Raw genomic sequence first — 19335 nt, 5'->3', positions numbered from 1 at the left:
ACAGGATCTCTTCTTCCAATCCAGCGTTTGGAAAATATGACATGAAACCACTGTGTACAATATCTGTGTAGTTGGATAGCATCTTAAATTATTGAAGACTTTGTGTTAGTATCAGTTCATGAAACGGTAGTTTTGTTTATGTATTCATTTTTGCGTAGATTGTCATTTTGAAGAAAAAAGTGGTAAACGATGCGCGTATCCCATTAACTACACCATGCCACCTGTGTTGAAGCTTTTCGTTAAAAAAGGAATGCTGCTTTGTGTTTGACTTGTTCTCAAATTGTTTGTTCACCGGCTCGTAAACAAACAATTATACTTTGTCATGTAATAGGGTCTACCAATCCCTTCAAGGAAGATATATTTCTTTGAGCTGTGAAGAATAAGCTTTACGTGTAAACTCAACTTTGAGTCGTTGCATGATGAACAATTTTACAAGAATGAAAATACTAAAATCTCTTGCTCGATATCTAACCTGGTAATCTGAATGAAACTCGATCTCGAAAATCTCACTCCAACGCTCTATCCAGTTGTTGAAGTAGAGCTTAACCCGATTGCAAGTTTTGAAATCTCAACTTCGGATATTTCTAGTGTTGAACTTTTCATGAGGTGCAATTTTAGGCTCCTTACCTATCGGTGGTTATCATGACCTAATTTTATTCCGCAATTTTTTTCAGTATTTTCCAAATACGTTGTCCAAAACCACTTCACCTCTTTTCCCACTTCTTAACTTAGCCACATGTGTGTATTCCTTTACTACTCATTATCCCACGAGTTCACAACATGCGTATGAGTTGAACATTTTCCTGTGTAATGAATAATTATTCAGTGACATAAATTTCACAGTAAAAGTTCAGCCATACTCCTCATGATTCTTACTCCATATTAACGTTTGTTAATTATATCGTTCTAAAACATATACATACGTATATCGTTTGCATTTTTTACATTGTTCAAACATATTGACTTCAATTTTTGAATGTAGTAACTGTAAATGTGATTCCCTATGAAATTGGGTACATATATCCAAAAGAACTAATTATTTTAAACCTCATTTTATATCTGGTTACATCGTAGGAGAGCCACTATTTATATTTTGAGCCTTGGCCACACTGCTTGTAGTTAGGCACCATTTTTTGTTTGCATAGAAACGTTTGTTTTTGTTGACTATAACGTACTTCAAATGTTTTGTCAATAGCTTTTTTGTGTTGTTTACGTTGATTTGAAGATCACGTGACAACAGAAAAATGGAATTAGCTCGTTAAATTTTTCGTACGATGATTTATTACGATTTTCGAAGTGAATTATCCACACAAGAGTGCATCGATCAACTTACTTCCACATTTGGCGATGAAGCCCCATCCTTTGCCACTGTTAAATGTTGGTATAACGATTTTACCCGTGGCCTCCATTCGCTCACTGAAGAAATTCGCGAAGATCGTCCAAAATCAGTTGTTGTTCGCGAAAATATTGATGCTGTGCAAAACCTAATACTGCAAGATCGTCACGTGACATACTATGAGATTGAGGCAACCCTAGGTATTAGTTTCACCAGCATATATATAAAATTTTAACTGGTCGTTTAGCTGTGACAATGTTTTTTTTCTTTCGTTGGATCCCACATAATTTGACAAAATTCAAAAATAAGCTCGCGTCGATTAATGCACACAAATACTCAATAAATACAATGACGGTACTTCAAAAGACATATATAAGAATGTAACAGGTGACGAATCATGGATATATGCATATGAGTTGGAACGTAAACAGAAATCGACGGCATGGATATATCAAGATGAACCAAATCCAACAGAAGTTATTGGCGCTCGAAGCACATTGGAACAAATAGTCGCCTTTTTTTTCAGCAAAACTGGTAATGTGGCAATGGCAACTGTGCCTTTCGAGGAACGAAGAATCGTCAACTCTGAATAGTATACAACAGTTTGTTTGCCGGAGGTCTTCGGTCAAATTCGGAAAACAAACGAGCGCTGTCGGATCATTCTTCATCAAGACAATGCGAGCTCTCACACATCTCTTCTAACAACCGACTATTTGAACACTCAAAAAATCGAATTGATGGGTCATCCGCCATACAGTTCTGATTTGGCACCCAGTGACTTCTTCTTGTTCCTGAACGTCAAGAATAAATTGCGTGGACAACGATTTCCGTCGGCGGAAGAAGCCGTTGATGCGTTCAGAAACCATATTGTGAAGGTGTCTCAAGAAGATTAGAAAAATGCTTTGACAAATGATTCGAACGAATGCAAAAGTGTATTGATCATAAAGGAGAATATTTCGAAAAACAATAAATCAATTTGCAATGACAAATTGCTGCTTTTCTCATTGTTAGGCTCAAAATATAAATAGTGGCTCTCGTATTGTATGCTTATGTTACATTTATTTATACATATTTCTGGGCATTACTAGTATGTATGACCTTAAACCCATCACGTGTGAGGGATAGCATCTCTCGCCGAACACACTATCCGGCGAAGGGGAAAGGAAGGAAGCGGCCTCGGGTCTGTATGTTAGATACTATCCCGGCATTTTTCTGGTGTAAATGATGTAAACCGAGGAAATACTTCATTCAGGATGGCAGACTTGAAAAAGCTGTTACACCTTTGCGATCGAGTGTCCCTATTCTGTTATATTTATTCCAGAAACTTAAGATTTAAGTTTTTCCTCTCTTGTCTGCAAACTTAGTTTTATTTGATGCAGTTTAGTTCCTGATGGGAATAAGATGTGATAAATGTTTTGCTCTAAAATGCAAATATTTACATTACAGATCATTTATCGTTTTCAATTTTTAACTATGTAGAAAAATATTAATCATGTTTTTGCTATAGTGACAATCATGTTTTGCAAATATGTGTATGTAATATTCATTGCAATTTTAATTAATTGTTATAATATACTTCTGCATAATTATTTAAACTTACCCAAATGTAATCTTTTTCATTTCAGCAAGCATTTTTCCTTCACCGACTTCGTATTGGACAAATCCTAGTGCCAATTTATACTCCAATATAGCAGCGGCATCTAGTCACTCCATGACACATCATCCAAGCCATGTGACGTCACATCTTGGCTCATACCCTCATTACGCATGACCAGCTACTGCTGCTTGGGGACGAGCCTACCGCCGATTTAATATGTAGGTAACTTCGGAATAAAAACCAACCAAAAATAATAAATATGATAAAGTTGATCTCAGAAGTGCAAGCAAGGTTAATCCTGGACTTGGACAAGCGTAACAGAATTTTTAAAAAAAAGCATATATTTGGACGACAATCCTGGTTAATATAATGCACATTACGTAACATTTGATAAATTATAATAATTTCATTCTGGAGATATTTCTTTTCAATGTTAATGTAACCAGTTCCCTTAGTTTTTATCAGTTTGCTTTATTACCTTTTAAAATCAACAGTCTGATAAAGAAAAACTTGTTTGGTCAGTTTTATCCACTGATACAATGTGTTCAGTTTATCAGCAATTTGTTCTGTGTCCAAGTAATCGTTTTGTAAAGTAGAACACTTCAAGAAAACTATAAGAAGAATCAACAGCGTTTGTATTCTGTGCTCCAACTCTAGTCATTAAAAAAAGAAAGAAATATTTGTTGTTTAAAATAATTAGTGAACAGTTAAGAGAAAAATATATAACGCTCTCAAAATATCAGTAAAAGTGACGTCGTTTGTTGTTGTTAGTGGAAATGTGTATAGTGTTTTTTTTTTCTTTGATTCAGTTAGTGAGTTTAAATCCATCATTTTCTTTCTGTGGAAATTGTTTAATAGGAAATTTCGCGTCTTCTATTAGGAAGAAATCGTACATGAAATATTAAAAAGAAGTTCATATCACAGAATACTCACAAGCTTGTTAAAAATTTGTATGTTATTTTTTTCTCTGTGAACTCTATAGACTTTATACCGGAAATAAATAGAAGGTAAGATCGCGAATTTCGTAACTGATGTAGAAACAAATATAATTCGCATCATGAAATAAAATAGTTGTACGGCTGTGTTTTTGAACATTGTTGGCTATACGTATACATGATGATGATATTATTATAACAATAATGATAATAATAGATACAAAATCGAACACTAAAAATGAAACTAAGCAAGAAGTTTAAGAGAACTGTAAAAAAATCAGAACATTGTTTGTGAAATTTTATGTGTTGCCCGTAAACATGTTTTAACATCCAAATAAAAATAAATAATGACTAACATTAGTCAGAAAAGATAATTAATATATACCACGGCAAATAATGTAACTTGCCTGCAGATGTAAGTGTAAACAATTTTTCATGCACACAGTAATTGTCACAGTGTTGAATCGTGATGTCGAACAAATCCCTTTATTAGAAGTGGCTTTACCAATTCCCTCTCTTTCTCATTACACACCCAATGTTGCTTTTAGAAACTATAATTAATATGGTTAATTTAATACTTGTGTTTCTGGTTTCACTACTTTTGGACATTCCCAAGTGTACATACATAGATGGTGTGAGATAATATATATATATATGATTATGTCGGTTATGTTTTACTCTACTTTAAATAGTAAAATTTGTAAATATGTATTTCGTTGCTTGATTATCAAAGTTAATTAATAGTTTAACATGTCATTAAACAGTCTTTTTCTTCATTTTACATCTTTATCTTTCAATATTGATAAATGTGTACAATAATTTTCTTTCTTAAAACCTACAGTATATTCCACTTGATTTCTGAAATTATTCAATATACAATATTTATCAAATTGGCATAAATATGTTTATCTTATTTATAATTGGATATGTTCCTTGTCTCTCCAAATATGAGCTGTTATATCCTCTAATAACAGTATTAGCATCTGTGATCACTTATTTTAATTTCGTATGAAAGTACATTGTTTCAGTTATAAATTTTATTTGTGAATAAATATGTATTTTTTTCAAGAGCAAATATTAGGTAATATTATGAATAAACGTGTCGTATCAATATATCAATATTTCACCAATATGTCATGTTTCAAGTGATAAATAATAATACTCATTCGGATGTAGACATGCTATACTTTAGTTTTTTGTAGTTTGTAAGTTGTTTAAACAGTACAATATATTTTAAGAACTCAAATTTACGTTATTTAATTTAATAAATTCTTTAATAGTACCAACCCAATCTAGTCTAAATGAAATCCAAATTTCATAACTACAATTAAGGAGAAATCTAGTCATGCATATATATAATGCTACCAAGCGCTGTTTGCTAAAATATTTTTCTAGTCTTACAATTCCAAAGATTGATTGCTATTTGAGTATATAAGCATGTAAATTTAAGTATTGATGTTCTGTTTGATTTAGTATGTATACATTTACCATAAATATATAAAGATGAAATTCTCATTATTCTTCGAAAAAATAATTTAAACTATTTTTTCGTTAAAAAAAGCAAATGCAGACCCACATAATTATTTAAACAACACATTTTAAGTAAAGCTAATCAATTCTGATTATCTGCTCGGTTTTCTCTAAAGCAATTCAACTTTTCAAAATATTACTTAAATTAATATATGGCTGTTCTTATGAACACCTTTTTAAAATCAAGTCATACAAAATCTACAATGGTATGCTGTGTTAGTAAGTAAATATTTAAATACCATTCCTTTGTTATTCACAATAAATTAATTTTGAAGTTTAGTTATAGTCCTTTCGTACAACATGATATAATTAATGTTAAACCTAACTGCAATTTGAAGTAAAACTAAGTTCAACAATATTATTCTTGTCAATACAAGACTTCTAAAATAATTCAATGTAATAATTATCACTAAACGGTTCTCTACATTCTAAACTTTGCTACTTCATTTAGTTTGAGGATATTAAATAATTAGTTTGCAGCATGTATTTGATTTTATATCCTAAAAAGGATATGAATATTATACTTTGATGAAACGGCTAGAAATTCATTTCATTCACTTTCTTATTATTATCAAAAGAAAATGCGATTGAATTATTTACGCTAGTCTAAATCGTGATATTATCATAAAGTTTGTTATGTAAATGTCGGTATTATGTAGAGTGATTTAATAAGTTCAGCAAACATCGGTAGATATAGTGTATAAAATTTGCATTATTTTGGTATAGATTATGTTTTAATTATAAATGAGAACAAATATAATTTTTTTCATCATGTATTAATCAAACAATGAACAAAACTGATCAAAGAACTCAATATATCAAAAAGACTTTTGTAACAGTTTCCCAAATGTTACATTGCCGAAAATGTTACACATATATTATTATTATATTTAGTGCTTTGGTAAGTTTTGTTACATTAATGAATTTTCAATATTTACAAAGCTACAATCAACAATATAGAAATTTATTTTTGTTTTGAAATATCTGTGATATTTTTTTTCATTTCGTAATTAATTTTAAGTCTTTGTTAGTAACTATGTTCTTTGTGAATACCTGAGCGACCTATTTAGTTCATACAAATTTGTAAAGTGTTCGAAATCTTTCGAAACTTTACTTTGCCTGAAACAAACTTTGATGTGAAAGCAATAATTCTTCTCTGATAAAATTGTACTTCGTATCTTAAAGTAACAGATTTCCCCTTTCTTATAAACCAATTCATTCGATAATCCCTATTTTAGTAAAAATAATTTTTTGAGCTTTAATTTGTTCCATTTTGCAATAATGAACAATATTGTCATTATATATAAATTTGCAATACTCTTAACTGTGTACCGGACACTAGTAAAGGATTTAAAACAGCTACGTCTTTAATAATTGGTTAAGTTGGCATAAATGTGGCCATTGGCCATGAATGAACACGAAGAGAGTATTGTTTGATTATCTGTGATAGAATAATTAATGAAAAGCAAGAAAGGTTAAATATATTTTAAAGAAATAATTTAATTAAAATGAAATATTTTTGTTTAAAGAATTTAGGTATCACATATTGTCATTGTCATCTATATTTTAGCTCTGGGTTAAAATGTCAAGATTTTTTTCTGAAGTCACTAGAATAAAATCAATATTTCTTTCTTATTTATTTATGATTTGCGTTTCAAAACATATACTTGTTTTTCTACAAATATTGTACTATTTAAATTTTTTGCATTTTCTTGAATGAAGTATTTGGTGTTTTACTACTTGCATACAGGACTTACCTAGTTAATTTCTGTATAACTATAATCACTAATAAGAAGTTTACTAAGAAAAGAATGTTTGTCGTGCATGTAATAAAGTTAAGTGTATTTCATTAATATTTTCCTCTTTACATACGAAGTTGTTCTTTTTATTATTAATACTGTTATGAACATTGTAAAAGAAATACTTAAGTAATAATACTATAAATTTATTTTAAAATTTTTTCAGTTATTGATAATTTTTATTAAAACTAGTTTCAGCAAACATTAGTGCAGTTCACCGAAAATATAATCATGCATTAAATTATGACTTACAACTACGAAGTTATTTTATATGTGTATATGCATGTAACGCTGAATTTATATACTTAAATTGAGTAGCCCGAAAATATTCGATTTAAACACCAAATTATTTCCAGAATATCATTGGATTGTAATTTTAAAATATATCTATTTTTTAAAATCATTAAAGCGTATTCACTTTACAATGTATCACTATAAGTTTCACTTTCTTTATTCTTGTATGTTTTTAATACTTTGCATCATTATCTTTGTTCTTTCTCTTCTTTAATGTTGTAAATAATTTGAGAAACAAAGGGAAGACATCTCTGTATAAAACAAACTGTGCGTGATTAATGTATTGTTCTGTAAAATGTATATGTATATGATAACAATGATAGAAGTAAAAAAATTCGGAAAATACATGTATGTTATGTACGTTTTAGTCATCCTAACCTTAATGATACGGAAAGTCATTACATACTGACTGAATGTTTGTTTAGACTAAAAATGTGTTATTTCGATATTTGTGTCAAATACATTTATTCAAATAGCTGCTGTTTTACTTTTGTAACTTTAAATCATAAAAAAGTATTAGATCTTAAATTTATTTGAGATGCATAATGATTTGTAGAAAATTTCGTATTAACTTGTGAAATAAGATGTTAAAGTATTAGGAAGAAAGTATACTTGAAATCTGGAATTTTAATACAGTCTGGGTTATATTATTAGGGATAAGAGGTGGAAATTCGAAAATGTTTCTATTTTAAAAGGGGTTAGAAAGAAAAATCATTGAAAAAATATGTTTATAAAGAAAAAACTATTCATCCAGACTAAATAAATCGTTAAGTTAGAGGTCCGAACTTACATTGTTTAAAAGAATCTCTGCCCTAAATGCAAATTCTGCGATTAAGTATTATAATTAGGGACGTGAAGTTTTCGTTTTAACGATAACATTGAAAACTTGGAAAAGGCTTCTGTACTATTTTTTTGTGTGTACAGAAGTATACAATTTTAAGTTTTGTTACAAATTATGTCATTGTTCATAAGTTACAACTATGACACTCTTGAAGCTTCTTTTTATAGAACCGTTTTATCACATACATGATAAGGTTAAAAATAAAGAGTGCTTTTGGTATTTTTGCAATTATTATTATTAGTATTTGTGTATTAAATATACAGAAATATACAGATTTAATGTTGTTAACAGATTATGCCTTTCCTCTGAAGTGGTGATGGCAAATTCCGGAATTTTTACCATCCGGATTCCGGAAAGTAAAATCGGAAAAATTCCGATTTCGAAAAAATCTGGAATTCGAAAATATTCCAGAAAGTGAAATTTCTGATTTCGGAAAATTTTGGGCATCCCTACTCTGAAGTGACAACTCTCACACTTTAAAACTTTTCCAAATAATAATCTTAGTAAATATTAGGTATGCTTAAAAATAGAACTGGTGTAATGTGTAGTTTTGGTATTACCATAATATTATATTTTTGTACTTTAACTATGACTTTGAACTTTTTTTCCCAATTGTACCATCGCTTACAACTATCAAACTTCTGTAACTTTTTATAGAATTAATTGCATTTACTAGGTATGATTAAATAACAAAAAGGGATACTTTTTGGTAATAATCTTGCGGTGTTGTGAATGGAAAATATAGGCCTACTAATGTAAGGGGTTGAGAGGTTATTACAAACCCTATCAACAGAAATAAGAAATAATATACTAATGTGCATAGATGAAAACAATAAATTTACATACCACTAATACTTCTTACAATTACATAGATTTACATACAAAATGTTGTGTCCTATATTTCACAGCTCATTTTTTCATTAATGATACGATGTCTTCTTTTAATTTTGCTTTCAACTGCGTAAGTCCGGGATGATTGGCTTGTAAGAGACGAAGGAGGAACTTCCCAGATAATATTTTCAAAAGGTACCCAACAAAAGTCTTCATTTTCCGGCCAGTAGAATGTAGATGGCCCAGAACGATTTGTGAATTGCACTCTGACATACAAAAATGATAATTACAAAAATACCAAAAGCACCCTTTTTATTTTTTAACCATATCATGTATGTGCTAAGATGATTATGTTTAAAAAGTTTCAAAAATTTCATAGTTGTAACTTACGAGCAATGACACAATTTGTAACAAAACTTAAAACTGTATATTTCCATACATAAAAAATAATAATTACAAAAATACAAAAAAACACCCTCTTTATTTTTAAAAATACCATGTACGTATTAAGATGAAAGCACCAAAAAAGTTTCAAAAGTTTCATAGTTGTAACTTTTGAGCAATGGCACAATTTGTAAAAACCCTAAAATTTGTTTTGTACGCCCATTGCTATTTGATAGTGTAATCGTTTGCAAGGTTACTTAAGATCTACTGAAAGAGCAAAAATTAAGCTTTCATTTGACATCTGGATGAGCCCAATAACTTCAAAAATAAAAAAAGTTATGGCAATTTAGTTCCATGATGCTGTGGCAAAAAGTGAAATTGAAGCAAAATTCACATTTTTTCAAAAATTTCTCCCCGGCCCATTTCTCATCTAAAAAACCGAAAAAAAAATAAATAATTTAGAATAATTTCATCGGTATTTCTGTATGAAAAATTTTGAAGAGAATCTGAAACATTGAAGCACAGTGCTCTATGTGATTTGACATGGAATGACCCATTTGGTTTCCGCTCCGATTTAACGACTTCCAACATTGTTGAATTTGCCACAACGTGGTAGAATCTTACAAGAATATTCACGAGTGTGGGTCTGGTGTTACTGAAGAAACTGGAAGATCGCATGTAAACTGACCCTTCTAAAGACGCTTTCCAGTTGCTACACCAAGTGTTCAACACTCAGTGAATTCTTGAAAATAGTGTGACACCTGAATTTTTAAAGCAACTGAAACGTAAATTGGTTGGATAAACTGTCACCTCCAGATCTCACTAAAGCCTACTTATCTTTAAAAGATAGCGTGAGAAGATTGGTAGATAACAGCAAGGGCGAAGGTTTCTCTCTAACATTTTTGGGGGGAGCTATCAGATGTGTGCTTGGTTGCAGACAAGGGTAAGGCATAAATGAGGATTTTAAGACAAATTGAATTCAAATTATGAAAAATATTGTACTTTCATGAAAAATACATATAACAATACATATGACAATAAAAATATATAAAAATACATATTCATAAAAATACATGGGTCCTACATAAGCTTTAGTGTGGCCGTGGTTCCCCAGGATCGGCGCTCTTGGATAACGGGAAAGAAGTGAATCTTCAGGAAACTCTCTTTGTGTTGCAAAGTGAACACAAAGATTTTCCTGCCTATGCTCTTGAAGCAATATCTTTGGCAGCTTTCAACGTTGATTCTGAAAGATATTTTTCAGATTACAACTCCGTAGTTACGGTAAGAAGGCAAAACCTTGAAGAAGAAAATGTGGAAATACTGACAATTTTGTCCTTTGAAAAATAAAAAATAAAAAAAAAAAAAAAAACATTGAAGAAACTATAAATTCGCCATTAAGTGAAAATGTGTATTGATAATGATATGAATTGCGTTTTAAATAAGTATATTGTGAATTCATTGTTTTTAATTGGAGAGAATGTTAAGAAACACTGCAGTGTAGTTTTTAGTCGATATATATATATATATAAATATATCGAATCATACTATAAATAAATCCAAGTTTATTAGGGATATCGAGCCATTTTTTCTCAGATATATAGTCCAAAAATATAATTTATTCTTTTAAATGTAAGAAGTTAAAATTTAAAACTATTCATTTAATTTTAAAATTATATTTTATTTTAATTAGCTTTCACAGACCACTGTCTCTATGTTTACAATATACTTGTTTTTTTTTCAAAACCATTACAAAATAAAACAAATAACCCCTATTTGCTATATTAAATCGCACCAATTTTAGGCAAAAATAACACCGATTTCAAGGATAAAACGAAAACTTCACGTCCCTAATTATAAAAATATTCATAAAATAATTCTTCTAATTGCAGTTTTTATATTATATTTACGCTATTCTTTTAATAAGCTGAGTTTTTGTTCTTAAAACAAGAGATTTACGATAAAATAATTCTAAAGAATTGTGTATACATACACAGTTATAACAATGAAATATTTTTTTTTATTTTCATTTCTGTTCCATTATATTTCATTCATATAGTGCAAAGTCATGTTTATGTAAATCTGTCAAATGAAATAACATATCAATCTAATTAATTTCCACATCCTCGCTCAACAACATAAAATTCGATTGTAACTTCCGGAGTAAATTCTTACTAGCAGTGTACGTGTATAAGGAAAAGCTAAATGTTAAAACTTCCATTCTGTCCACAAGCTCAAGGGAAGTATTCATGGAAGTGAATTCTTTGCTCTAACAAGGAAGGACAGTTAAGTCAAGCGAACAATATTACGCTGCAGAGACATGAGGTCAAGATCAGAAGTAATTGAACGGTGTACTGAGAAGCATGTATGGGTTTCAAACTGTTAGCAACATATCGGTGAGTAACAAATGCCTATAATCTTGACCTAACGAAAGTGCACTCTGAAATCACTTTACCATTACTTAGCTATGTTACCGTGAGAAATGTTGCACAGAACATAACGTGGGGCCCTTTTGAGGCTCCAATAAACTAACGTAGCTCTAGGTGTCACGGAGTAAAACTTTCAACAAATACATTTTTAATTCAATCATTTTGTTACTTCTTATTCGTTTCCTGTAACAATTTACAGGTTTTTCATCGTAAAAAAAATATCAAAGAAAAAAGACAGAACAAACGTAAAAATATATGTATATAGGGCCAACATGCTTTTTTTCCTGTTTTATGTTAATATACTGTTTCTAATGAGGTAGTTACTACCAGGATACGTACGGAGTGACGTATTTAGAGGGAGGGTAGCTATCGGGTTCAAGCCACCCGAAATAAATTTGTTATATGCAAAACTTTATTAAAATTTGTTGGCACCCAAAAGGAAAAATATAAGTGCTTACTCACGCGTTGTGCACAGCCCCCCTCCCGAAACAAAGTCCTAAATACGCCACTGAGGATACGTATTTCAATTTAGATTCCATCATCTTCGAGCATTACGCAAACTGCTAACTTTGGTCATCTAAAGAAACATAATCAAACTTGATGGATCTTATAAGCATTTAAGTAGGGGGGGGGGGTTCTTGTAGCGTCTCAACGCAAACCAATCGTTATATTTACAGATCAGCTATTTCCTAACAACAGATACTTTTATTCAACATATTCCGTATACAGTGGCGAGAAAGTGCTAGAAAAGACATCGTGATTATCTTCCTTAAGAGAGATGCCACTCTAAACACCACTAAGTACCAAAAGAACCCAACGGTAGTTCACATAGGTTAAGTGGCTGACATGTTTGAGCGGTATTAGTTACTGTGATGGTACTCGGAAGACCTTTCTGTCGCAGACTTAAGTCTCACTCTGGTTGTGAGTTATGTCCTGTCCTTTCTCAATTTACTTCGTTACCATCTTATTGCTTTCTTTACCCTAAAGATAACCAACGTGGTATGAAATTTCAATAAATAAATAAATAATAATAAACAAAACTTATCTTTCTTATCTGTAAGCTTAAACATACTAGAAGTATGAACTCATTTGTAATAATGAAACAAGTATTGTATTAACGCTGTATGTGGGGATGTCAAGATGTGGGTTGATAGCAGGCTGCGTTTAAACAGAATGTGTGTGTGAACTGGTAGGTTCTACATTCGACACAATAATACTCGTAAGTGGGTTGGTTGGTATTTAATACTTCTTTTCAGCACCAGGACTATATGAGACAAAGCCAACTGTTTAAAGTTATATCGGAACTACTACTCGAGTTTACATTCCCCACGGAAAATACAGGTTAGTCCAAAAATAGTGGAAGAACCCTAATAATTTGTAAACGCAGCAAAATAACAATGTAACAATGTAGCTGAGAATAGGTAATGTTTAAGGAGACATCACAATGATGCCCGCCATCTTGGATTTTACGCAACTGTCTTAAACAGAAACCATAGTATACGAGATGTCATTTCAAAAGCAAATTTTTGTAGTAATATAACGGCTTAGCTTTTTTTGTTCTGGTGCTATCCATTACGAAGTTATGACTTTTTGTATAGTTGGAACTGAATTACTAGCAGAAGATGGCCTTGACACATGCAGAGCGCATTGAGATCGTGCTGATCTCTGGAAAACAAAGCATCAGGGTGACTGCAGACTATTTAAAGCGCCATCATCTTTAAAGCACTCCCATCAGGAATGACACCATGTTCAAAATGCTGAAGAAATTCCAAGATACCGGATCTGTGGAAAACCGACCCAAGACTGATAGGCCACGCATGGCAACAGACAAGGAAACAACTTTCGTGCTGTTGGCATCATTCAGTAAAACTCCCAAGAGAAGCCCGCGAATGTGGTGTTAGTCATATCTCAATCATGCGCATTATATCAGTGTAAAAGTGGCACCCTTATAAGCTACAACTTCACCAATATATTATAGATGATGATTCAGAACGTTGTTTGGAATTTGATCATTGGTCTACAGATGAGCAACGACAAAACCACACATTCGCCTCTTACGTATTGTTTACTGATGAGACCAACTTTTACGTATCAAGCGAGGTTAACAAACAGGATATAAGGAACAGCTCGGATAGTAATCCACATTGGTTTGACGCATTCGCAGGTCTTCCCGGCATGGTGTATTATGGCGTGTGAGACACTCTATTTCTATTCTATTTCTATTTATTTCTTATTTAAAATGGCGGAGTTAAGGCATAACCTTTTCTTCCACTCAACCATTTACATTTTTCTTTTACAGTCGGATCTCATATTTTTTTTTCTTTTTTACGACGAGAATAAAAATGATATACAGTTAGGCACGTTAAAGAGTTACCGACATACAGAACAATACAGAAAATAAAACATGAAAAATGAAAATGAAACTTATTACATATAAAATAAACACTAAACAAACAAGAGACAATGCTAAAGACATGTTAAACTATACAAGGAGAAACAAAGACATCAATCTTGATTACATATAACATTAAATACATTCCTATGATTCGCTATCTATAGATAAAATGATGCACCTACTTAAGTGATTGTGTATAATGTATATGTTCATACTCATGTATCAAAAGGGAATAGAAAAGAAAATAAGAAGAAATAGAAAGAGAGAGAGGAAAAAAACGAACGACTACATGGTAACGCAAGGAATAGTTTCGTGTGTAACAACTTTTTTTTTTTTTTTGTTTGTTTGTTTACTTACTGAAGACCTTCATAAGAAAGATATTCTTTAAGCCGACGTTTAAAAGTCAACACTGAACCAGAGTTTCGGATGCTTTCAGGGGTGTCATTCCAACCTCTGGTGGCAAATAATGTGAAAGATTTGGAAAAGAAATTAGATTTGTGATTTTGAACGGCGAGTGTTGTATTTCCTTTAGAACGGGTATTTGGTGGGTGAGTATCGCCGAGAAATTTAAATTTAGAGGATAGATAGGCAGGTTTCTTACAATTAATTATTTTATATAAAAGTGTTAGAGAATGAATGCGGCGGCGGGTATTTAGATTGCACCATCCTAGTTGCTGATAACAATGGGAGATGTGGTCGAAGCGCTTTTTATTAAATATGAATCGAACGCAGGCATTCTGAATGCGCTGTAAACGTTTTGCCAGATCTTCGGTTAAATCAACATATGCAGCATCACAATAATCTAAATGAGAGATTACCAATGACTGAACCAGGGACGCTTTAATGGATTCCGGAAGAAGGTTTTTTAAACGTTGAAGAGAACGGAGGGAGCCGTAAGCTTTCTTGCATACTTTATTAATATGGTCTGTCCAATTTAGGAATTTATCGATCTGGAGTCCTAGGCTATTGACGCTATCGCTTACAGGAATGGCTACGTTGTTTACAAGAACATTCGGCAGGCTTGTAATATTGATTGTTGAGAGTAGTTTACGAGAACCAAGCATGATAAATTTTGATTTGGTTGGGTTTACTTGCAGTCCATTGTTACGTGCCCATGTGCAGATACTTTCAATGTCACTGTTTAAGTGATCAATCGCAGTGGTTAAATTTAGAGGATTAGTGGTTAAGTAGCATTGTATATCATCTGCATATAAGTAATATTTACAATGGGTGATGTGCTCAGGTAAATCGTTGATGTATAAGGAAAACAAAAGAGGTCCTAGGACGCTGCTCTGCGGGACTCCACATGGGACTTAGAACGTATGTTATTACTGACAACTTTTTGTTTTCTATTTGATAAATAGGAAACTAAACCAAGATAAAGTTGACTGGGAAAAGTTGTAGAAGGAAGACAGTTTGGCAATCATTATGTCATGGTCTATAGTTTGGAAAGCTTTAGAAGAATCTAGAAGGGATAACAGTGTAATTTGGCATTCATCCATAGAGGCACGAATATCATCAGTGATATTTACTAGAGCAGTGCAAATGCTGTGCTGAGATCTGAAACCTGACTGAAACGGATTTAAGATGTTTTTTTTTTTTTCGAGTTAATTGGTCATGTATTATATGCTCTAACGCTTTGGAGAGTGCAGGGAGTATACTAATAGGACGGAGATCTTCTGCTTTTGTTGGATTTTTAGTTTTAGGCAATGGGCGAACGTGAGAGAATTTCCAAATTGATGGAAATTCTCCGGTTATGATGGAACTATTAAAAATATGCACAATGACATCTACAATGAACGGTAATATTTTTTAATAAGAATGATTGGCAAGTCGTCAGCTCCTGAAGCAGGTGATTTGATTTTGTTTATTGCCTTCATGACTTCCGGAGCAGTGACGAGGTGAAGGTTAAATATATTTTTTACAGGGCTTGCTTTTTTAATATTCTTCAAAGTATTGATTTTATCTGATGTGATATTTGGTGTATAGCATAGCTGCTCATTTATGGTGTCTATATGAAATTCTGGAAGTTTATCGATTTTGGCTTTGACACCAATACCAAGAAATTTCAGTTTTTGCCGTAGCTCTCGTGGTTGAGTCGTATGACTCAGGAGACTTCTAGCAAATTCGATTTTCGCCTTACGAACTTCTTCATTACAACGGTTTCGTAATTTTCTATATTCTTCCTGCATTAATGAGATGTTTGATTTTTGTTTTAAAGCCGCTCTGTAACGTCTCGAAGAGCCATGAGCGCGAGTATATTATCGTTAACCCAAGGATTGGGGGGTCTACACACTTTTTCCTTCTCAAAGGGGCATGCTTATTATATAATTATATAATATTATTATATTATATAATTAAACTATTAAAAAGTGTTACCTTTTGATCCAGAGTGGGAGCACAGTAAACTAAGTACCACGGCACGAGATTTGTGTCTTCGTATAACTCGTTGACACTCGCGTTGTAAATTAATTCTTCACCAACAAGATCCCAACGGCGATGGATTATCGGCATATGTTAGAAGACACTTTGCCATCAATGTTAACGGAGGATGGGTTACATGGTTCCTTAATTTTCCAGCATGATGGCGCCCCATAACATTAAGGTATATGTACTCATGATCAACAGTTTACTAATGCGTAGATTGGTCGAAGAGCTCCTGTGGAATGATCTTCTCGTTCCACTGGTCTGAAACCACTGGACTGCTACTATGAAGTCTGTTGTGTGTGCTGTAAAAATTAGGGATGTTCATCATCACTAGGAACGAATTGTGGGTGTGTGTTCCAACATTACAGCCGGCACTTTGCTTAAGGTTTTGCGTAACTGGGAACTTAGAATATATTTGACTATCGACTGAATGGATACCACATTGAACACGTCCTGTAATAGTGTGGTCCTTGCCGTATGACTAACCTCTTGTGTTGCGGATACAATAAAAAGCAGTTATAAGTTTGTAATGGATAACACTAGAAGAATGAGAGCAGTGCCATTCAATTAGACAAAAAATCGTGGGTGGGGGCACGATAGAACAGTACTAGAACGCTTACCTTTGGTGCGTGGGATCCCTTGATTCAATCCGCGTCCAAGTAAGCTTGTGGTGGACAACATCATGTCCGTGGGTTTTCTCAGGGTAGTCTCGTTTTCTCCATTTCATTCCATTAATTATTTCATCATCTTTCCTTTTCTTAATCATCCGTCTCCTCTAGCATAGCAGGCATAAATCATGGGACATTGAACTGAAATATTTCATTTTCATTTGTAAGAAAAATTGCTATTAAAACGGTTGCTGGTTTCATTTCAATGTTATCTTTAGGAAGAGTTTAAATTACATCGGTTAAACTTGAACTAAGATATTAAGAACTATCTTGTGAGAAGAGTGTTATCTAAATTCCCTGGTACTCTCGTTTCCTCCCACTTTCTCATTCCACCATTCCTTCCATCGTCATTCAGTTGCCATCATTTATCTCCCTTAGCCTATAGGGCATAATCGTGGTACGTTAAACTGAAAGATTTCATTTTCTCCAAAAAAAAAAACTTTTGACCATGATAACTTTGCTATGCATTCTAATTGTTCTTTTGGAGTTAGCTTTTTACTCACTTTTTTTTTATTAAATTCAGTACATAAATGTGATTTTTCAATACAAGAATTAACATTAGTACTGCCTGATTTTTTGTTTCTCTTTTTAAAGTTGCTGATTCGTATTTGTAAGTTGTTCTTAGGTTTATTTTTCGTACTTCTGACTCTCGTATTATTGGTCAGTATTTTCTGATTCGTGGCTACTGGTTTGACAGTCTCTCTCTTTCTTAGTATCCTCTTGCCAGGGGCGGATCCAGGGGGCGTTCCCCAGAAGAGGAAGCTTTCTTATTTTATATATTGTAAGGATCCCCACATCACAACAAAAGCACATGTATGACGACACGTGCCATTATTTGCAAGAAGCAGACGATACACAAAGACACGAAGGAAACCGAAAGAAGATGGACCACACGAAAGGATCCAAAGGAGAACGAGCAACCCGAGGAGGACACATAAAAGAGAGACCACCGAGGGACCTGTCATCAGTCGACCAACTGATCGCAACCTATCCTAAACCCTAGAGACTGCTGTGAAGCTAAGGAGTCATCCTAACCACAATTAAACCCTGGATGCTGCTATGAAACTAAGGGGTTCACCTTACACATAACAACACCTCGTGAAGGCTGCCATGAGTTCAGGTTTCCTAAACCGAATCCTTGAACAACCCTGGAGGCTGCTATGAAGCTAAGGGAATACCCGTACAGAACATTATAAATAATATAAATAAAACACATCCCAGAGTTTGGAGCTCTTTAAAAGTAGCTCTAAGTAGCAGTATTACAACCCACTGCCTCCCCCAGAAGTCCGTCCTGGGTCCACCCCTGTTTCTTGCGACCTGTTATTTCTTGTAATTTTTGTTCTTATTTAATCAATATGCACGGTAGTGCATGGCAGCCAAGTTCTGCAAAGAAAAAAAATGTCGGAAATGAAAACTGATCTGCACTGCCGTAAGCATTTTATACACGAACAAGGGTTTTGGGTAAAATCGCCGAATTAGAGGCTCTGTAAAAACGATTTTGTTAACGGTAGAAATGTGAGGTTTAGAAATTAAGAAGACATCCAAGAGATGTACCTATATACCAAATCTCACGTTCCTAGCTTCAAACATATTCGAGTACTGGACACCTAAAATATACAGTTTTCAGGCTCACTGATTCACTGACTTGTTCATTAAATTGATTAGGCACTTCCCGATGAGATAGAGACGTGAAACTTTGCATAAAGGTACCTTATAATGACGTGAGTATGAAAAAAGTCCGAAATTTAAAGAATGTGCTATGGAAATTTTTATGTTCGAAAAATGGTCCTAAGCAAATAAGAAATGTTTTATCCACTCAGTCATCACAATGATTAGGTACTTGCTAATGAAATAGAGACATGAAACTCTGCA

General features: G+C 32.8%; 1 protein-coding gene across 6 annotated transcripts in view; it reads left to right on the top strand.

The window, feature by feature from the left end:
* The window catches only part of Ets65A (DNA-binding protein D-ETS-3), a 692236-nt gene extending 688977 nt beyond the window's left edge, over window positions 1–3259 (top strand). For all 6 annotated transcript variants that reach the window (XM_081744528.1, XM_081744529.1, XM_081744526.1 and 3 more), the window contains one exon: window positions 2962–3259. In XM_081744528.1, the coding sequence (XP_081600654.1) occupies window positions 2962–3107 (146 nt within the window). In that variant the 3' untranslated portion in view covers window positions 3108–3259. The remainder of the gene's footprint in view (window positions 1–2961) is intronic.
* The last annotated feature ends 16076 nt before the right edge of the window (window positions 3260–19335 follow it).

This window comes from Thermobia domestica, chromosome 17, assembly GCF_964235325.1.
Source record: "Thermobia domestica chromosome 17, izTheDome1.hap1.1, whole genome shotgun sequence".
Lineage (NCBI taxonomy): Eukaryota > Metazoa > Arthropoda > Insecta > Zygentoma > Lepismatidae > Thermobia > Thermobia domestica.
Note: the sequence above shows the minus strand (reverse complement) of the source record. Positions and strands in the feature narration are given on the sequence as shown.